At 41.7% G+C, this 22698-nt stretch overlaps 2 protein-coding genes across 6 annotated transcripts in view; one reads left to right on the forward strand and one right to left on the reverse strand.

Annotated features, from left to right (window-relative positions):
* Positions 1–21846, reverse strand: part of VIT (vitrin) — a 120698-nt gene extending 98852 nt beyond the window's left edge. For both annotated transcript variants that reach the window (XM_008980871.4, XM_035272822.3), the window contains exons 1-2: positions 21613–21846; positions 2123–2192 (exon numbers count right to left, since the gene is read on the reverse strand). In XM_008980871.4, coding sequence (XP_008979119.3) covers positions 2123–2174 — 52 coding nt within the window. In that variant the 5' untranslated portion in view covers positions 2175–2192; positions 21613–21846. The remainder of the gene's footprint in view (positions 1–2122; positions 2193–21612) is intronic.
* The window catches only part of LOC103788005 (mitochondrial import receptor subunit TOM22 homolog), a 190305-nt gene that overhangs the window by 67346 nt on the left and 100261 nt on the right, over positions 1–22698 (forward strand). The window lies entirely within an intron of this gene.

The raw sequence follows: 22698 nt of genomic DNA on the forward strand, positions 1-22698 counted from the left end.
CTGAGAGTGCCTGTTGTCACCTATCCAAAGTGAAGAGAGAGCATTGTTTGTGGCCTTATCTTTGGCTCCAGGAGAGAGTAGCCTACCTGAAAGACAAGGAGCTTTGACAGAGCTGCCCCCAGGTCTCTGGTAGCCATGTTACATGGGTTGGGTGATTAATAGCTCAAACACAGAAATTTGGAGGAAGCTCTGAGATGAGTGACTTGCCAAAATTGGCAAGTTGATGGTGGAGTCAGTACTAGAACCCATACCTCCCTTTGACTCCTGGTCCAATACACCTTCCACCATGCCTGGAGCCTCCTTGCCTTCCCATCTGTATTACCTTCTTCTCTTCCAGTCCCCTATTCTGCCAGGTACACTTTCTCTGAACAGACCTTGAACACTCTCACTATATTATGGGTTGAATTATGTACCCCCAAATTTGTATGTTGAAGTCCTAAGCCCCTGTATCATAGAATGTGACCTTATTTGGAAATAGGCTCATGGCAGATATAGTTAAGTTAGGATGAGGTCATACTGGAGTAGGGTGTGCCTCTAATCCAGTATGACTGATGTCATTATAAACAGGGAAGATGTGCAGACAGACACAAATACAGGGAGAATGCCACGTGAAGATGAAGGCAGCAATCAGGGTTTTATATCTGCAGGCCAAAGAACACCAAAGATTGCCAGCAAACCACCAGAAGCTGGGAGAGAGACGTGGAACACATTTCTCCCTTGCTGTTCCTCAAAGAACCCACCCTCCTGACACTGATTTTGGGCTTCTGGTCTCCAGAAGGTGGAGAGAATAGGTTTCCTTGTTTTAAGCCACCCAGATTGTAATGTTTTGTTACAGCAGCCCTGGCAAACTAACAGACTATGGGAAAGGCATCTGTGCTCCTTCCTGGCAGTGGTTTCACAAGGATCCATAGGATCACTCTACCTGACTAGGCCGTGGCGCAGTGGGGCCAAACTTAATGGAAGATTACCCTTGGGCTTGGTCCTAAACCCCTCAGCACTTTCCCACTTCTAGTTGACCTGCTACTCCTCAAGAGCCTATCCAACATTGCATTCTCTGGTGATAATGGAGTCTTTTAAAAAGAATTATCTCGGCCGGGCGCGGTGGCTCAAGCCTGTAATCCCAGCACTTTGGGAGGCCGAGGCGGGTGGATCACGAGGTCAAGAGATCGAGACCATCCTGGTCAACACGGTGAAACCCCGTCTCTACTAAAAATACAAAAAATAAGCTGGGCATGGTGGTGCGTGCCTGTAATCCCAGCTACTCCGGAGGCTGAGGCAGGAGAATTGCCTGAACCCAGGAGGCGGAGGTTGCAGTGAGCCGAGATCGCGCCATTGCACTCTAGCCTGGGTAACAAGAGTGTAACTCTGCCTCAAAAAAAAAAAAAAAAGAATTATCTCTAGGCCGGGCATGGTGGCTCATGCCTATAATTCCAGCACTTTGGAAGGCCGAGGCAGGCGGATCACAAGATCAGGTGTTCGAGAGCAGCTTGGCCAATATGGTGAAAGCCTTCTCTACTAAAAATACAAAAGTCAGCTGAGCATGGTGGCGCATGCCTGTAGCCCTAGCTACTCGGAAGGCTGAGGCAGAAGAATTGCTTGAACCTGGGAGGCAGAGGTTGCAGTGAGCCAAGACTGTGCCACTGCATGTCAGCCTGGGTGACGGAGCAAGACTCCATCTCAAAAATAAAAAAAAAAAAAAGGAAGAATCACCTCTAAAAGTATGAGTTGCCAATGCATAAAGCTATTTTTTTGTGTGTATGTGAAATTAGCAAACATGAAGATTCTTAAATTTAGAATCTGCAAATACGCTGTATCTGAAATACATGCTAATTGCTGAGGAATACACAAAAGATAGGGGTGTGTGCGTAATACGCAATATATAGAGACATATATGTAATATATATACAGTATTTGTTTTACATAAAAACATACACATGTGCATCCTGAGTTTGATCTTTGCTGAACATTCTTACTTAAAACATCTCTTCAAAATGTTTACTATAAAAAGATACACAGTGTTGTTTATATGCTCTGTCTTGGTTTAAAACTTTTCTTGGCTGGATTCTTTGGACCTTAGGAAAATGTTAAAAGGGTATCCAGATACACATATAAAAGTACTCACCAAGGAACATTTCAATAACAGATGCCTTCATAGTGAGAACAACAGTCCTCATAAATATCAGAATGACACCCTGGAGAGAAAGAAACAATAACATCATCATATTTCAGCCAGGGGTTCTGATTTGGATGCACAGAGCGTGTGGGGATGGGCTGTATCACTTTGCATTGCCCTCTGGAGTCTTAGGATTCCAGGCTACAGATTTCCATAAGCAGCACATAGAGATGGCAGCGGCTGGCCATGCTGGTACCCAGAGATGCTATTCTCAGTTAGAAAACCCATTCTGGCCACCAGCCTCCAATTCTTTACATATTTGATGTTTACTTAGAACTGAAGAGGAAATAACTCTACAATTTTGAGAATATGTCCAAGCAGTTTTCTAATTAGGATGAAAGCCACATTTATGGCATTCAGAAAACATATGTAAATTGCAATGATTAATACTTCATTATTCATTCAATAAATATTTATTAAACTATTATATGGCTACATTTTGTTAGAAAGTGGTAAACATTGAATTAAAAAACAATTCTCACTCTTCAAAGGCTTACAATTTAATATAGGTGGAAAAACAAGTGGATACAAATAACCATGTTTAAGTGTTAAGTCCTCATAAGAGAGTGTAAGGGGACATTCACAGAGCAGTGATTCTCAGACTTTGCTGCATGTTATTTAATAGTATCGCCTGGGAGTTTAAAAAATCTTGATGCTAAGGCTGTACCCCAGACCAACTGAATAAGACTCTATTGGATTGGGGTCTAGTTATTAAGTTTTTAACCACTTCTCAAGTAATTCCAACATGCAGCCAACTTTGAGAACCAGTGGTTTTGAGTTGGGCTTCTTAAATCTTACTGTGTCTATTCATCCCCTGGGGCTGTTGTTAAAGTACAGGTTCTAATCCAATAGGTCGGGTAGTGCTGGAGATTCCCTAAGGGCCAGAAATTTTAGAAGGAGGGAGATTATGGCAGCCATGGGAATAAGAGAAAACCTCATCGAGATGGTGGCAACTGGGTCAACTTTGAAGAATGAACAGACTTTGAACATTCAGAAATAGGAGAGAAGTAGCTCCAAGTTGGGGAGAACAGCGCAACAGAGACCCAGACATTGGAGACTGCAATCGATATGAAAATGCTGGTGATCTATCCTTTCCCATCCTTCTCTTAAGACTGTGAGGAAACTGTCAAAGGTTTACTCATACTTATATTAATTGAGTATATTCTGTGCATTCTGTATTGTTTTGAATCCACATAAGAAGTCAGCATGGGAGGTTTTATGATCCTCATTGAACAGATGAGGAAACTAAGACTTAGAGAAGTTAAATGTCATAACTGTGGCGTAAGGTGGTGAATAGGATTAGAATGGATGTAAAGGTGGGTGGGAGGAATCTGTCCTGGGCACGGGCAATAAGGGAGAAGTTTGTAGAGAATTGAAAGACTTAAGGTTGGTCTACTTTTTATTATTATTATGAGCTAGCAATTTTAAACAATGTCAATGGTAGTAAAACACTCCTCCCCTATGGGCAGACAGCTTCCACGATATCCCCTCTCCCTCCAGTGCCACTGTTGTGTGGCCTAAAGCTGGCAGTCATAACTCTACCCTCTGCTATGTTCAGTGATATACTGGTTAAAAACAATAGAAATAAAAGCCCTGATTTGCAGAGCTTGTCAACTTCTGTGGTAGCAAATCCTCCTACCATGGCTCATTTTGAAGCCTCCAAAGTGACATCACTGAATGGAGATCTAGAAAGAGATAAGCACAATCTGGTACTAGCTAGACCCAGTATAAGCTTATATCCAATATCTGATACACTGCTATGCATATTTTTTAATAAAAAGCAATTATTAGATTATGGGTTGAGATAGTAAACAAGTACTCAATGCAATTAACTTAAAGTTGTTTAGTATTTGAAAACTTTATTACAAATAATTAAATTAAGCACCAAGAGTAACCCCAAACAGAATTGATCACTTTGTTAATTTCCAACAATTGCATTGTGTTAAATTTCACAATTAAGGTAGTTGGCTGTCTTTAGCTTCAAATAAAAACAAAATCATATATACAACCTGTTTGGCAATTTGATATTTAAATAGCCAGATTATATTTTGGAAATAGTGTGATAACTGGTACTTTTTTAGTTTTTTATTATTTTGAGAAACTCCAGAACAATTTACGTATCTTTAGGCCTCAGTGTTTAACTTTCCTATTGGTTAAGTGCAGTATGCCAAGTTGCCCTGTTGGACCCACCTATTCAGCCCCGTTAATTGGCTGTTACCACTCAACATTGCAGATTTCATCTGAGTTATCCTTGACTTCTCTTTCTCTTTCTCATACACTCCACATGCTCTCCACCAGCCAACCCTGTTGGTGCTACATTCATAATCTATCCAGAAACTGACCATTTCTCAGCATCACCACCATTGCCATCTGTGCCAGGCTCTGCCCTGTGCCACCTAGATTATTGCAATTAGCCTCATAACTAGGCTGTTCCCTTCTTCCTTTGTCTTCTGCTGTCCACAGAGCAGCCAGCATGATCCTATTCAAAGTAAATCAGTTCTTGGTATTTCTCAGCTGACCCTCTACAGTGGCTCCCCCTCTTACTCAGAAGAAAAGCAGAAGTCTTTACAAGTAGCTCAAGACCCTACTTGATTTGGCCCCCAGTGACCCTTCTGCTCTAATTTCTCACTGGTCTCTTCCTCAATTAGTAATCTTCAGCCACACTGGCCTCTTGGCTGTTTCTGGAACACTTCTTACCTCAGGGTCTCTGGACTATTGTACTACTTTTTCCTCTGGCTGGAGGCCGTTCCTCCAGATAAGCACATGACTTACTCCCTCATTTCTTTCAAATCTTTGCTTAAATGTTACCTCTCATGAGACATTCCCTAATCATCCAATTTAAAATCACAGTTCCCCTCCTACCTCACCCACCACCAATGGATATAACCTATCCCTTTCCTACTGTCTTCTCCTTTGACTTACCACTTCCTGACATACTTTATATGCTTTTTATTTTATTTTATTTTTTTATGGTGTTCCCCACTATAATTGAAGCTCCACAAGGGCAGGGATTTTTATTTGACTTTTGGGTGTTCAGTAAATATGTATTGAATCAATGTGTGGGTAGTGAGGGCTCTCCCTTTTCTCTAGGAAATTTAAAAAGGAAAAAAAACAAATGGAAGACTATCTTATGAATACATTAGAAACTACTGAATTATATGCTTTATGTTTATTTATTTATTTATCTATTTTTTGAGATGGAATCTTGCTCTGTTGCCCAGGCTGGAGTGCAGTGGTGCGATCTCAGCTCACTGCAACCTCCGCATCTTGAGTTCAAGCAATTCTCTGCCTCAGCCTCCTGAGTAACTGGGATTACAGGTGCCCACCACCACACCTGGCTAATTTTTGTATTTTTAGTGGAGATGGGGTTTCATTATCTTGGCCAGACTGGTTTTGAAATTCTGACCTCATGATCCATTCACCTCGGCCTCCCAAAGTGCTGGGATTACAGGTGTGAGCCACCGTGGCTAGCAGAATTATATACTTTAAATGGCGTATTTTGTGGTATGTGAATTATATCTCAATAAAAATTAATAGAGCAGTATTGACATTATTGATATTGTTAATCAAAAAACCCTAAGGGAAGGTGGAGAACAGAGCAAAGTGCTCTCAGATCTGTTCTGCAACTTTAGAGTCACGATGGACATGACCTTCAGAAGCTGGAATGAATGGATAAAAACCACTGGGAATCCAGGAGATGCTGTAATCCCTGGAAGGATCTCACCCAAGTGTTGGCTTATTAATAATGGAAGCTGACCAGAATCATTCTAGTGTCGTAGAGTACTTGAAGCTTCTTTCTCACCACTGATTCACAAACTTATGGATTGTGCCATGAGATATAACATAAAGAATCCCAAATATGTAGTTCTGTGGAGGCAAATGAAGCCTGGTTGTGAAGGAAGAGTATACATTAGTGTAAGTAGACTAGTACAGAAAATTTAATAAGATCTCTTTCTGCCCAGAGTTAGCAGAGAGCAAGTTGGTAATAAATAATAATATAGCTTTCTATTTACATAGTTTTTTACAGTGTTGTAAATAAAGCAACGTCCTGTGCTAGAGTTGTCTATTTTGTTCACTGTTCAGTTTCTTGAGCCTGGAATAGTATTTGTGGTGGGCACGACAATACATGTTTGTTGAGAAAATGAGTAAATACAAACTTTTTCTTCACAGTAAGCTTGTGTGAAATGTGCAGTATGCATAATTCCCACTTTAAAGATAAGAAAACTGAGGTCTGCAGTGGGTAAGTGACCTATCCAAGGTCACATATCCAAAGTCAAGCCTGGGGTTCATGGCTCCTGATCCTGTAACCCTCTTTCTACCCCTTGTGTATAAGATGATCTGCAGGTTGCACCTTGTTAAGATTGAAAAAGCAAAATGGACTTTTCTTAAATCTCTACATCAAAATGCTTGACATTTACAGATAAGGGGCAATTTGCTCATCAGTTAAAGATGTATGAGAAGAATGCACTTTGCCAAAGGTGGAGGAAGAGTAAAAAGGCAAAGAAAGAGAAAAGTAATCTAAACAGGGAAAGCAAAGACCACAGCAAGAAGCAGCAGGAAAAGACACTTAATAATGTACAGCACTAGGACCAGAAAGTGTAAAGATTAAAGCAAGTTCATTGGGAATTGAATGTGACAATGCATGCAAAAGCAACTTGGAGAAAGAATGACTAAAATTAAAAAGGCTCATACTACGAAGTGTTGGTGAGGATGTAGAGGACTGGAATAATTGCTAACGGGAATGTAAAATGGTACAACTACTTTCGAAAACAGTTTGGTAGTATCTTGAAAAGTTAAAAAGCTAAATATATTCCCACTGTATATTGCAACCATTCCACTCCTAGGCATTTTCCCAAGAGGAATGAAAGCATATGTCCATACAATGACTTCTGCATGTACATTTTTAATAGCTTTATTTCTTGTAGCTCCAAACTGGGAATGATGCAAAAATCTATCAACAGATAAATGGATAAACACATTGTGGTTTATCCATGCAATGGAATACTACTCAGCAATAAAAAGGAATGAACTATTGATACATAAAACAACGTGACTGAATCTCAAAATAATTGTGTTAAGTGAAAGCAGCCAGACAGAAAAGAATGCATTCTGTTCAATTTTACATTCATATAATTACAATCCATCTAGAAGTAACAAAGAGCACATCAGTGGTATCCAGGAGCCTGGGGAGTGGGAGTAGAGAGTCCTGGAGAGATAAGAACAGAAGTAAAAGATGACAAAGGAACACATGAAGAATTTGGGGATGCATATGTTCATTATCTTGATGTGGTGATGATTTCACAGTATTCATATGCTAGTGCTTATCAGACTCTGTACTTTAAATATATATATTCTTCATGACTAAGAGTGAAAGGACCAAATAACAGTGGTTGTGTCAGGGAAAAAAAAAACTGAGTAAGTGGTGATGATCAGAGATGAGAAGGAGTCTTACCATTTTGTTCTATTTAAATCTTCACCCTGTGCATATATGTTAATAAATCCAATATTAGTAAAATAAAAAAACAAAATAATGAAAAAACTCTTGAAATTGAAAGGGACACTTAAGAGGTATTGTTTTTACCATTATCACTTCCACCACCAAATGTAGCAATGATTCAATTAACATAAACCAGATAGAGTCCACAAAGCTTCCTAATATGTGGTCTGTTAGGAAGACTTAACATATGCAGACAATGTTGACATCAAATGGGAAGCTGCAGCCATCTCCTAACTCACTCTCGCTCCTTGCTCCAGGTCCCTCTTTCTTTCCGTTGGAAATGATCAGCTTCCTAAAGCACAGGTCTGACTGTGCATTCATCTGTTCAGAATTCTTCTTCCTCGTCCACTCATTCTCTATAGAATAAAGCTCAAATTCCTTAGTGAGGCATTACAAACTTCATGAAATGGCCTGCCTTCCCTTTCAACACCGTCTCACTGTAATTCTCCTGAGTAATCCTCTCCTTTGACTCCAGCACACCTGGGCTTTGGTCTTTTCTCCACACTCTGCATGCCAGTACCTTGGCTCGCCTTCACATTATTGTTCTATCTGGACTACTTTACCAGCCCTCACCACAAACCCATCCATCTTTCAAGCTTCAGCTCCTGAGTTACCTCTTCTATATAAATCACCCTGATTTCCTAAACCCCAAATTCATCTTCTTTCATGCATCCATTAATCATTCAAAAAAAAGTATGTGTACTATGTGCCAGGCAGGGAGAAACAAGATGCAGATCCTGGCATCAAGTTACTTTGAGTCTTCTTGTGGGAGTTGGGCATCATAACTAACATTTACTGAGCATATACTAAGTGTCAGTAATATATTAATTCATTTAATCTTTACAACAACCCCATGAGGTAGAGACTATTTCTTGCCTTCATTTTAGAGGTAACAAATTGGAAGCATGCAGAGGTTATGGACTTTCCAAGGCTAGAAAGAAGAGGAGCTGGATTCAAACCAGGCATTCCAAGTCCAAAAGCTCTGCATTTCTCCCCTGGCCATAGCTGTTTCATAGTACGTGCACTCATTCCATCTTCATTCTAATTTAATTGATCCGAGTTGGCATCTATATTTATTTATTTATTTGTTTGTTTGTTTGTTTGTTTGAGATGGAATCTCGCTCTGTCACCCAGGCTGGAGTGCAGTGATGCAATCTTGGCTCACTGTAGCCTCCACCTCCCAGGTTCAAGCAATTCTCCTGCCTCAGCGTCCCAAGTAGCTGAGATTACAGATGTCTGCTACCATGCCTGGCTAATTTTTGTATCTTTAGTACAGATGAGGTTTCGCCATGTTGGCTAGGCTGATCTCAAACTTCTGACCTCAGGTGATCTGTCCGCCTCAGCCTCCCAAAGTGTTGGGATTACAGGCATGAGCCACTGCACCTGGCCTGATATTGTTTTAAAGCTTTCCAAATGACTCTGCTGTGCAGACAGCATTGAGAACCTCTGTTACTGGGGGTACAGTGATGGGAAAAGGGCAGATGGGCACACAGGCCTGGGTGTGGGGATTGGAAAGGGCTCGAATTTATTTAATTGGCAGGTTGGAAAACAATGAATGAGTGAACAGGAAATGATAGGACACAGGGACAGAGGAGCTTCAGGAACTGGGAGTTGCTTAGCCAGGCTGGGAGAGCAATCAGACTGTCCAAAAGGGGTCAGGGGCCATGTCAGCCTTGAATGTCATGCCTAAAGAATGTGGAATTAATCCTTTAGACAACAGGGAGACATGGAAGGCTTAAAAATTATTTTTGCATTAATCATTTTTAATAAGTCCTTTAGAGGCTTACTTGAGCCACTTGCTTGGAAAAAAATCTGCCCTAGTGGACATGCAGGATTTATGTAACGTTGGTGTTTGTATGATCTACAGTGCTACATGGGGGAGCACCCAACCATACTCTTTGTCCATGAGGTAGAAAGAGCCAGTATCCATCTGGAAACATTTACTAGTTATAAGAGGCTTGTGCTGTGTTTCCAAAATGCCAAAAATCCCTTGAGGACAGACATCTCTGAATGGGGAGAGGCCACATCTGCAGCCTTGCTTTCTTCCTCTTTGCCTGACTATAAAAAGCCTCCTCCGCTTGTCAGTGGATATGGGTTGATCTGTTTAGGTTGGGAAAAGGAAGCTGGCACTTGGGGTGGGGTGGGGAGGTCCTTTACAATGTGATGCTGGCCTTCATCTCTACATAAACCTTTATAGAGATGTATTCTTCTGGCTGAGGCCTGAAACACTGCATTTCCTGTTGGCATGACAGTAGCAGCCACCTTGAGGTCATCATTACAATCCCCTAGGATTCTGTGAGAAAGAGAGAGAGAGTGCCAGAGAGGACAGTAGTTTTTCTTTCTTTTCTTCTCTTCCCAATTCTTGTTTACTTCCTTTTTTTATCCTAAAGAAATTCTGGCAGAATATGTGAGCCAAATAGTTATGGAAGGCAGGGGAAATTTTGTCTTTTCTCAATATGTTGGCTTCTAAGGATGCAGAAGTTTATTAAAGATGTGCTCTGAGTCAGACTACGTGAACTGGTGGTGGCCTACACAGAGCATCTGTTTCCCCCTTCCTCCTTCCTAACAGAATCTGAATTTGGTAAAGGAAATCAGTTAGCCCGACCACTGAAAGGAAGCAGGTCCATCCACAGCTTCCAGGCAGATCCCCATTCAGGGCCTAAGGCAAGGATGGTTAGACCCCCCCCACCCCTTGCACCACCTCTTGCTGGTGATTACTGTAGTCTTGGGCCCATCAGCACCAGGCACTTGCCAGGTGATCATACTAGTTACTAGTCTAGGTGGGTTATATCCTGAGTTGTAACAGATAGAACGTAAGTACTTGAAGCCTGTGTTTTTGGAGAGAGGGTGCCTCTCTTATTGGAAATGAACAAGGGAACAGTTTGTTGTGGGTCTGCCAGCTGCCAACTTGTGACCAGGAGAAAAGTTCAGCTGAGGAAAATGCTAATTCAAGGGGAGGAGAGAAGCTAGGCAAATCACAGAGAAATGAGTCAGAGCTATGATTTGTCTTGTGCCTGAGGGCTGGGCCTGCCTCTGGACTGTCTGTTATGTGAGCTAATACATTTCCCTTTCACTTGGCTAGCAGCTGAAAGATTACTCCTAACTGCTACCTAACTCACAGTGGTCGTTCATATACTGGTTTAACTAGAGACTGTAATAATAGGGGTTTATACCAGAGTCTGCAGACGGTTTTCTCACTAAAGTGTTTTCTCACTTAAACCACCTAAGGGCCCCTTGAGGAGGTGAAACAGACATTATAATTCCCATAATTCAGAGCAGGGAAGTGACTTGGCCAAACTCACACAGCCCAGATCTCCAACTTAATATTTCTACTATGCCAACTTCTCACATGGTTGTCACTGTAAGTTTCAAATGATTCCATGATTTCTTATATAATACTATAATAAGATAAAAATGCCACTCTTCGTTTGCATAGTACTTTTTACTTTCCAAAACCTGGTTACATCTACAACTTAAGCAGCTCAATTATTATTGTCAGATGCAGAGATGACAGTCACTGAAATGTAAATGACTCAGCTGGTCAAAAGCTTATGATCTAGCAAAAAAAGATATCTGAAGCCAACCGAGATCTCCCTTGGGATTTCGGAATCATTATTCTGAAAGCCTTAGAAGCTGTGAGTGGCAAGCTGCAGGCCATGTGGGGCCCTGAATAAGATGTATAAGAGGAGGACAGAGAAAGATGGAGGGGACAAGTATATGGCCCTCGGAGGAGCAGGGGAGCAGATCCCTTCATTTCTGGCCACTTTCCAGGTCCCATTTCCAGGCTGAAGGAGGTCCAGCTGGATTGTGACTCCTGTGCATGACATTGATGTTTTTGGGTCTTTGACTTAAGTCAGTTTAAGTTGGTTTCTGTTTCCTGCAGCTTTGATTAAACCCTTTTTCATATTTATTGCTCTAGTTATGTTCTGTTTCCTTGAAATGATTAGGAGTAAAATGAAAAGGGCATATGTGCTTATCTTTTGGTAGCATCAAAGCAGAGGGTCCCCAGAGAGGCTATCCCTAACACTGAAGCCAAGCTCTGGGAAGAAGGGTGACAAGAAATCCCGTGAGCTGTCTCAGCCATTGAGAAAGTCTGGGATGCTCAGGAAAAAAAAAAAAATGGAAGTGAGCGACCTTGAAACCATGCTGTCAGAATGTTGCTGTAGAGTTTCCTCGTAATATATGACAGTAGTTCACAGAGGTGATTTGGTCCCGCAGGAGACCTATAACCGTGTTTCGTTTGAAGACTTTTAGGGTTGTCACAACTTTGACAGGACAGCAGGATGCTGCTGGCATCTAGCAGATACAGGCCAGAGTAGAGACACTGCTGACCATCCTGCAGTGCCCAGGACAGCCTCAACAACAAAGAAGTGCTCAGCCCCACAGGTCAGCAGTGCCAGGGCCGAGAAACTGATTTATGAGAATGTTTCTCGATGTATTTATGAAAACGTTATGCTTACTGAGATTCCAATCTCTAGGAACTTCCCATAAAAATTCTATGTACTGGCCCAATGCGGTGGCTCACACCTGTAATCCCAGCAATTTGGGAGGCCAAGGAGGGTAGATCACAAGGTTAGGAGATCGAGACCATCCTGGCCAACATAGTGAAACCCCATCTCTACTAAAATACAAAAAATTAGCCAGGGATGGTGGTGGTGGGCGTCTATAGTTCCAGCTACTCAGGAGGCTGAGGCAGGGGAATTGCCTGAATCCAGGAAGCAGAGGTTGCAGTGAGCTGAGATCACACCACTGCACTCCAGCGTGGGCAACACAGCGAGACTCTGTCTCAAAAAAAAACTTCTATGTACTTCTGTGATGACTAGAATATGTATCCCCTTCTCCAGGATCTCCTTTCACCACCGATAGTCAGAGAAAATTCTAAAGCAAAGGTGTTTCCTCATGGGCAGTTTGGTGGGTTGAAGATCTCATCCATGTATACAACTGACATATACCTATGCCATTAGGTTCATTGATCCATGTGGCATGTTTCTGCATGTCAGAATACCAAACAAGGAAAGCCTTTTTTGGTCGTGTGTTTCAGATCGTTATTTTGTACTGTGTTAGGAACCTGACATATGGTAATGCTTACCACATCCACAAAGGCTTCTACCAATGGTGATTTCTAGAGAGACTGCAAACAGTAATTACATTTCTGAAGTGGTAGTTTAGATCTTATATTGCCAGTGGGAAAAAATACTAGTTTGCCGGCATGCCCCAAATGAGCTCTAAAGAACCCCTTCCAAGAGTTATTTATCTTGCGTAATGGAAAGGGGCACGAAGATCAGTAAATCTAAAGGAAAGGGGCCAGGACCTCAAAAAGACGAGATGGGCCCTGATTGCTCCTCTTAGTTACCCTGGAAACCGTGGGTGGTTTAAGGATTGTCATGAAGCTTTGGAAGATGAGTTTCTCTCATCACAAACCTCTTTGCCTAATGTGTTTGACACTGTGGATTAGCCTTGCCTCCTCCCAGTTCTCCCCCTTGGGCTTTGAGGTTTGTGGTTGCCAAGGGGCCGTCTACTGTGAATTTGGAGCTGGGTGTTTGGTTCTGCTCAACTTGATTCCCTAGATCCTGGACTAGTCTGAACACACTCTGCTTTTTGGTCTGCCCTCAGTTCTGAAGCACAGCAAAACATTCTCGGGTCCGGCAAAACTTTCCAGCTGAGATAGGAAGGCAGATGAGGGTGTGCCTGCAAGATCCACGCCCTCCCTTCTGCCACTCAGTAGAGAATGGGTTCCTCTCAGATGACAGGGTTTGGGAGGCAGGCACAGGGCTGTGGGTGAAGCACATTCTTGAATCCTGGCAACCACAGACCTGGGTAAAATGGAGGGTGTGGAGGACAGTGTCTGTGGCTCAGGAATGGAGGGCTGTGGAGGATTAAGCCTCAGGAATTTCCAGGGACCAGTAGAAACAGTCATTTGGAAGCAGGAAACCCAGCTCTCCAAAGGCAGCCACCAACTGTCCTACTTCAGAGGCCTTCCTGGTACCACCCCCAGCTCTGAAGGCGCCCTCAGACCTTCCTGCATGGCCCCCTGACTATTTTGGCCTAGATATATAGACACCTGTTAAATGAGATGGGATTGATCCCTTTGCTCTTCTTCCTGGGAAGTTTTAGAAGTGTAGAGTTCATGCGCATAGTAATAACTATCATTGACTAAATGTCTACTATATGCTGCACACGGCACACATGTGATCTTACTTAACTGTCATGGTGATCCTGTCAGGTAAGAACTATTGTGCCCATTCATTAGAGCAGGAAATTGAGACTTAAAGAACGTTAGTAAACTGCCCAAGCTGGCCGGGTGCAGTGGCTCATGCCTGTAATCCTAGCACTTAGGAGGCCGAGGTGGGTGGATCACCTGGGCAACACGGTGAAACCCCATCTCTGCTAAAAATACAAAAATTAGCCAGGCCTGGTGGCACGTGCCTATAATCCCAGCTACTCCAGAGGCTTATGCAGGAGAATTGCTTGAATCTGGAAGGCAGAGGTTGCAGTGAGCTTTCACGCCACTGTACTCCAACGTGGTGACAGAGCAGGACTCCGTCTCAAAAAAAAACTGCCCAAGCTTATAGAATAAATATATAGCAGAACCAGAATTCTATCCCAAACCTGAAACACTTAACTCCATTCAACATCTGATTTTCCCACTGTGTAAGATGGTTTTATCTTCCTTTTACCTTGATGCAGATATCCCAGGCTTTTTGAAATACTTGGTTGACAATTGTTAAAGCACACACTGTAAAGTACATACCATGTATAATAAAGAGGTCGTAGTTAAAAGGTTAAGAGATTTTTCAAGGGTCATATTTGAGCCTGAACTTAAAACTCTCTCACACACACAAATGTTATTTAGGGTAAAATGATGCACCAGGCATATTTTTAAGTGTAACCAGGCATAACACACCCATCTAAGTAAACATTTGAGTGTATTGTCATTGACTGTGTAATGGGATGTTAAAATAAGATGATCCTTTTGTCTTAGTTTTGGTTGAGACCTTAAGACAATAGGTGCCGACCACTTCCATGTTCTAAAATAGTCTCTTTGAAGCTCCTTTCACTATCACCTGAAGTAGGGTGGGAGTAGGGGAGCCACCTGCTCCTCTTCCACATCTAGGTAGGGAGAAGAGGAGGGAAAATGCCTACAACCTGTCTTTAAGAAATTTTTGGCAGGTGCAGTGGCTCATGCCTGTAATCCCAGCACTTTGGGAGGCCGAGATGGGCGCATCATGAGGTCAAGAAATTGAGACCGTCCTGGCCAACATGGTGAAACCCTGTCTCTACTAAAAATACAAAAATTAGCTGGGCATAGTGGTACATGCCTATAGTCCCAGCTACTCAAGAGACTGAGGCAGGAGAATTGCTTGAACCCAGGAGGCGGAGGTTGCAATGAGCTGAGATTGCGCCACTGCACTTCAGCCTGGTGACAGAGAGAGACTGTTTTTAAATAAAAAGAGAGAAATTTTCGGTCTCTGATCTCCGACTACCTCTCTCAGCTTCTACAACCTCTTGCACAGAGAGGTCCTCAGCCAGGGATCTTGGTTCTCAGTCACCTCCTTTGAAAAGCCAGCTTGGATACCCAAGTAACCCAATTTGAAGTGGCTGAGTAGTTGTGTCTCTGGGGCTGGCGTATGCCTCAGAGACTGGTGTCTCTCATGAGTAAGTCATCTACAGGAGAGGGGAAGAGCTTGTGGCAGTCAGGACTCCCTGTGTGACAGAGTCAGCCTGAGGTTGTTTTAGCTCTGGCCTGAGTCAGGTGCTTGGAGGAGCCTATGCAGAAAGCAGCTAGACAGCTTACCAGTTGCCCAAGGGCTGAGGGAGGAGTTGTAAACCCCAGCCAGAACAGATTTATTTCACAACATCTAGGGAACTACAGGTGAGGATTCCCCAATGCTGTAGGGGAGGGCATCTTCACAGTACCATACACATGCCCTGTGGGAACAAGAAGCAGTTATAAACCCCTGCAAAGCCCAGGGAACCTGGATGCTGGCTCACGACAGTACCAACTAGTGAGGCCTGTCCCTGCCTCTTACCTTTCCTCCCTGCACCCACTTCAACTCTGGACATGAAGAGACTACCATTAATGCCCAGGGGGAAGAGAGGTAAAGGCTCGAGGCAGATAAAGAAAATTCAATCACATCCCTTTTCCATTGCAGAAAGAAAGCCTGGATGCGGGGGATGTGACTTTAAACTTTGAATATCATTTTTATGTTTTTAAGGATTACCTAGTATTATGTACATTAATGACTGAACTGAGATTGTTTGGGAGCAGAATGTGGGCAAGTTCTTATATATATATGTATAACCTCAGAGCATGGCCTGACAGATTTCATCCAGAGCAGAGGCAAAAACTGCCCCCTAACCAGTGTGTGAGTGAGCAATAGGCGGTCAGGGGGAAACTGAGCATGTGAGAATGGCACCCTCTGTGTCTGCTTGTCCAAAGACACCCTTGGGCTCTCCTTTCCTGCTCCTTCAACCTGCCAAGCAGGCTGGGCTCCCAAGCAGGGTTCCACTCAGGACTGTTGCATTTGCTTTTCCCTCTGCCTGGAATGCTCTTCCCTGAGGGACCCACATAGGTTGCTTCCTGGCTTCCTTCATTTCTGTTTAACATTCACCAAATCTGCCGGGCATGGTGGGTCACGCCTGTAATCCCAGCATTTTGGGAAGCTGAGGTGGGCAGATCACGAGGTCAGGAGATCAAGACCATCCTAGTTAACACGGTGAAAACCCATTTCTACTAAAAATACAAAAAATTAGCTGGGCCTGGTAGCACATGCCTGCAATCCCAGCTACTTAGGAGGCTGAGATAGGAGAATAGCACGAACCCAGGAGGCGGAGGTTGCAGTGAGCCAAGATCGTGCCACTGCACTCCAGCCTGGGCCACAGAGCGGGATTTCATTTCAAAAAACAAACAAAAAATATTCACCAAATCATGCAGTGCAAATCCTCCTCCTCACTGCTCTCTGCATCCTACTTTGCTACTTATCACCACTGGCCTCTTACGTGTATTTGTTTATTATGTGCCCCCACTCCATTAGGAAAATGGAAACGATTTTGGTCACTCTTCTTCTCAAGCACGTGGGACTGGGAATGGCACATGGAGATGGCCCAATAAATATTTGCTCTTTCTGTTGTTGAATATTCTCTCATCCCCAACTTCTTTTTGCATTTTGGAGTGCAGATTGATTCACTGTGTTGTGTAAATATGGCTTGTCTGGGCACGTTAACTTGCACCTTTATGTCCAAAGCATGTTTTCTCTGTCTGGAACACAAAGAAGCCCGGTGGAGGGAATTCACTTAGCATTAAGATGCCAGTGACCTGATCCCTTGGAAACTACAGGTAGAGCTTCCCTGAGGGCATAGGTATATATTTTTTCTTTTTGAATAAGAGAAGAAAGAATGTAGAAAAAGAATGCCTTCTCACTATAGCCTGAAGGGTGATGTTTATGGATTTTACCACAGGTCCATGCAGAAGTTTAGCCTTTCTCCAACTGAAAGGAAAGAATTTGAGAAATTTTCATTACAGTGTTGTCAATGTAGAGACCTTATCAGGGAAAGTGATTTTTTGAAGTAGTTTGAGTCATAAGGAAACGTGATTCTTTCTGCAACAAGCTACCGGGTTAACCTTCCAATGAAGATAAAGGAGACAGGCTACACAGAGGGCTTCATAACAGTCTCCTCCTCAGCCTTCCCTCCTCCTGCACCCCCTGACACCCCTGAGTCAGCCACCCAAAAAGCGATTCTTCATCTGAGTCACGGCACCAAAAAAAAAAAAAAAAGGCAATTTTTCCCCATCCACTCAGAAAGCGATTCTCATCCAAGAGGTATCCAGGAGATTATCTGAGAATGACAGAAATAAAAGTGCTTCTCACCTGGCAGACCTTCCCCTGTGAGTTTCTTGCCTCCATTCCTCTCCCTTTTTATTACTAAGGTGTCTCTACCTGCAAGGAGGAACACTTTTTTTTTTTCTTTAAGAACTTTGACTTGGCTTGAGAACTATGTTTTCAGGGATGGTAAAGACTAATTTGAACTGTCACAGAAAAACCAGGACCATGCATAATTGTTGCCTGGCACATTAAGAGTATGACTTTGGAAGTAGACCTCTTGGATTTGAAGCTGAGCTCCACCCCTTACTTGCTGCGTGGCTTCAGACAACTTACTCAGCTATCAGTGCCTTAGTTTTTTTCATCTGTGTAATGGTGACAGTAAGAACCCACCTCATAGGTTTGCTGTTAGGATTAAATGACTTAATATATGAAAAGGGCTGGAACAGTGAATGGCACATAAGAATAGCTCTGTAAATGTTAGCAGTTATTATCATTATTATTTAATTGAAATAGGGTCTTGCTCTGTTGCCCAGGCTGGAGTGCAGTGGCAAGTGATCTTCCTGCCTCAGCCTCCTTAATAGCTTGGATTATAGGTGAGCACAGCTAATGTTTTTAGTTTTAGTAGGGACAAGGTCTCATTATGTTGCCTAGGCTGGTCTCAAACTCCTGGCCTCAAGCAATCCTCCTGCCTCAGCCACCCAAAGTGTTGGGATCCCAGGTATGAGCCACCACACCTGGGCTGTTATTGTTGTTGTTGGGGTGATGGTTAATCATTTTAACACCACCACCATGAACACCACCATGTTGCAAAATGCTGTGTGTTTGAGGGCCAGGAATTTCACCGTCTTCTGCAAACCACAGGGAGAAACATTTTAAGGCAGTGAGAGGGAGGCCTTTTGAGCTTTCTCAGATTACAACCATCACAGAAGTTGCCTCTCTCATTTAGTATTTATTGATTGACAAGCTCAGGTCCCCTGGATAAAGAGATGGCAACTAGTTTCTAATGATTATATTAATATCACATAATTCCATGCATCTATTTGCTGAATGTATCCAGTGAGCGAATGTGTCAAAGTTTGAAGATTGTTACAAATGATTTGTTTCACAGCTTATCTGATTTCTTTATTCTAGTCACATATAATAAAAATAAAAAACAATTTACTAACATTTGGGTGCTGGCAATGTGTCAGGCACTGATCAAACCTTTTTGCTGCAGCTCTGTGGGGTAGGTAGACAGCCATAATAGACCCCTTTTATAGATGAGAAAACTGAGGCCAAGAGACTTTAAGTAACTTGCCAACATTAACACATTTAAAAAGTAGCAGAGCTTCCTGCCTCACACCCATAGGACCCAGAGCACAGAAAGGGACATTTTTGCCTTGACCTCACATGTAAGGCTTTAAATTAAAGCATTTGACATTCTTTCCACATGGGGTTATACTGACAGTCACAGAAATACAGCAGAGAACTGAAAAAGTCTTTCCTATAACTTGGACCCACTTTCTCCAGTGTATGTATATGTATATGTTTGTGTATGTGTATATGTATATGTATAATCTCCTGTAATTGTCTTGTAAAGAATATAATTATGTTAAATTTCATTTTTGTATACTTTAAAGTCTCTGGTTATGTAAACATACATATTTAAGACTACCATAAGTTTTATAGCCCTGTTTCGATACTTCATCATTTAGCAATGTACAGAGAATTGCAACAGTGAAATTGTCCTGGCCATATTTTGACATTGGAAAGCTCCCAGTGCATAGAACCATAGGATTGAGAGGGAAATTTAGAGACTATCTTGCTTAACTTCTTCATTTTGTATGTGATGAAATAGAGACGCAGAGTTGTTGAGTAACCTCTCCAAAGCCCCACAGCTAAATGCCCTTTTACTGACAGACAGACCCGTGTGCTCTGTCTTGTACCCATTGCTGCTGACACTTGGCTCACATGTCCAAGTGAGAGCAAGGAGAGGGGAAGTTGCACATGTGGGCACAGCATCGTGGGAACATGTGGGAGGCCATGAAGTTTTTATCATATAAATGCTTTCTAAAGTAATCTATTTTTTTAATATGTGGGGGGAAAATTTTACACTTCTTTTCTTTTTTTTTTGAGACTGAGTCTCACTTTCTTACCCAGGCTGGAGTGCAGTGGCATGATCTTGGCCCACTGCAACCTCTGCCTCCTAAGTGCAAGTGATTCTCCTGCCTCAGCCTCCTGAGTAGCTGGGATTACAGGTGCCTGCCACCATGCCCGACTAATTTTTGTATTTTTAGTAGAGATGGGGTTTCAGCATATTGGCCAGGCTGGTCTTGAACTCCTGACCTCGGACTCCCAAAGTGCTGGGATTACAGGCGTGAGCCACTGCACCTGACCAAGATTAAATTGCTATAGAAGTTTTGACATTTCAAAACTCTTTTGGATCTAAGAATCACTACTGACCTTTGTGGTTACCCTGGAAGGGAGGGTGTAACAGGCATTGCTATTTCTGTTTTTTAAAGAGGGAAACAAAAGTCAAGAAATGTTACATACCTTTTCCAAGGTAATAGCTAGGTAGTGGCAGAGCTGTTACTATAATTTAAGACTCCTGGCTTGGCACATGCATTAAACTATGCTGCTTTCCTGTATTCAGCGTGTCTTACAGGAATCACAGCTGAGAACAGCACAAACATTTTTGTTCTCATGATGCTATTCATAAACCATTCTCAAACCTCATGTATTTTCTCTGAAAGAAACTATTCTTCATGTGATCAGTAAGTTGGTGGAAAAGACAGATCTTCTAAACAATATTCATGAAGAAAACACTTTCAGGATAGATATTAAGCATTTCCAATCTTCCTGAGGCATTTTTTTTTTTATTGGTGGTGAGGCATATGATATATTTAAATGAAGCTTAGCTGGAAAACCAGCATATTGCAATAAAAAATGCAAGTCCTTGCAATCTTGTAATTCTTTGTCTAAAGCTTTTTAACGAAAGAGGGTATTTTAATTCAATAAATAAAAGATAGTACTTCCAGCTTTCCCACCAGTGCTGGCTATCACTTGCAGCTAACACACAGAGAGAGAAAATACACAGACAAACAGTGTTTGATCCTGCTTTGCTGCAGGGTGTTTTCATCTTTCAAGAGACCAAGGGAAAAACAACCTCAGAACTTTACCACCAAAACTTCCAAATTTATTGCAACACAACATAATGGCAAAATACTATTTTCTTAGCACATGCAATTTTGAGCAACCATCAGGGCCAAGAATGCTCAGTTTTATTTTTACAAAACGTCCAAAGAAAATTTTAAATTCCACTCTTGATTTTGGAATGGCAAAGATGCTGTGGGTTGTTCGGAGCAAACTATGATGTCTAATTATTCAGTCTTATCCTCTCTCTTTAACCTGTGCTTGAGGCGTTTATTTCGTGTTTATACTGGTTGGACACAAATCACACTTAAAAGAGATTTCATATCCTGTCTTCCTGTGAAAAGCTGAGCTACAACGGTAGACTTAACAATGCCAGCCCCTTCTTGGGCTTATCAGTAACAGAAGCATTCAGCCTAAGAAAACACTTTAAGTGTAAACAAGACACAGAATTGCACATGTAGCCACATTCCACTGAAATCTGTCTGAATAGAGAGAAGTAGAGATCCACACGAAATAGTTTTTCTTTTAAGTTAGCACCAATGTGCCCATTTCTCATGCTGCTATGAAATATGAAATATTTACACATCTTTATAAGCAATTAGCTATATTGCTATTATATTCCATATTTCCAAGCAAAGTTTTAAAAACAAGATAATAGAGACTTAAATTACTTTAAAGTTCTACACAAATGTCATACTTTTCAACTTACTTTTAACCATAATTGAATAGGTTTAAAGAAACAGTAAAATATCTTGTTATAATATCAATGCAGTTTATGTATAATTAATAAATATAATATATACTACTAGTTGTTTACAAGGATGCCAGCTGCCACCCACTCTAATCTCAACTCTCTTGAAACTGAAATTTGTATAGGCTGCTTACTTGGTCAAGGTTTATACTGTAGTTTCTTCAAGACAAATACATTTCCATAATAATGAATGTAAAGTAACTATATACACAGCTTAGAAATTCATCGGACATACCTTGTTTGAAGAAAGCAATTTTTTTTTTCAAAAATTTTCCACCACACAGAATGAATATCCTTTTTCCCTTAGGCTTTTCTTTATCACAAATCCCATCCAAATTATTCTAAGGAAGAAACAAGAAGAGGTCCGAGAACCTTTTCTCTTCTTCTCAGAGGAGTTAATCAGTGTCATTGACCTCTCGGTACTTTGAAAAACACATTTTACACACCACACACACACACACACACACACACACACACTGCTTCTCACCCTGGTTTTAGTGCTGAATTAGGCGGTCCTCTTTCAAATTTCCACTCCCACTTGCTTTTTTTTTTTTTTTTGGTAAGGATTTGTAAATATTCTTTTGTAGCCTAAAGCACACATTTTCAGTAAGCAAATTCTACAATTTGACATTCTAAAAAGTAGAAAAGGACCACTTAGATAAAAATGGAAAGTAAAAGATATGTTTTAAAAATTACTTCAGCAGGGGCAATTACATTTTTTCTTTGTTTTTCAAAAGCTAGTGAACAGCTGGACTGAATAGCACAGAGAAGAAAAACTGTGCAAACACTCCCAAACTTATTCTACTAGACTCTCACTTTTGAATTGAAAATACTTACTTTTTTCCTACATTAATGCTATTTTTTGTTTTGTTTTGTTTTGCTTCATTCTTTTCTGCGTTTTGGCAAGTTTTATGAAATGACTCAATTATATGCTGGTAGTTACAGGATACAAGATAATCACAGTGGGAAGCAAAACCTGACTCCTGTTTCAAAAAAGTACTGATGAATAATCTCACATCACCAGTGAAATCTGCCAGTTTTAGTTACTTATATATTAGTGTCATCAGTGAAATCTAAGAGATTCAGACCCAAAATGTGTATTAACGTATCAAAATATTTTTTTAAAATCAGACTTAAAAAAAAAAAGTACATTGGCAGATCTTGAGATTCCAACGTCCATCAGTGCAGCAGAGCATCTTTTTCCAAGCACAGGAGAAGGCAGCAAAGAGCCATTCCTCCTCCTGCTGGGGAGCATGCACTCACGCAGCTGGGGAGGAGAACCTTCTTCCATTCCAGAAGCCTCCTGTCCTCATCTGTTGGC

Source organism: Callithrix jacchus, chromosome 14 (genome assembly GCF_049354715.1).
Source record: "Callithrix jacchus isolate 240 chromosome 14, calJac240_pri, whole genome shotgun sequence".
Classification (NCBI taxonomy): Eukaryota; Metazoa; Chordata; class Mammalia; order Primates; family Cebidae; genus Callithrix; species Callithrix jacchus.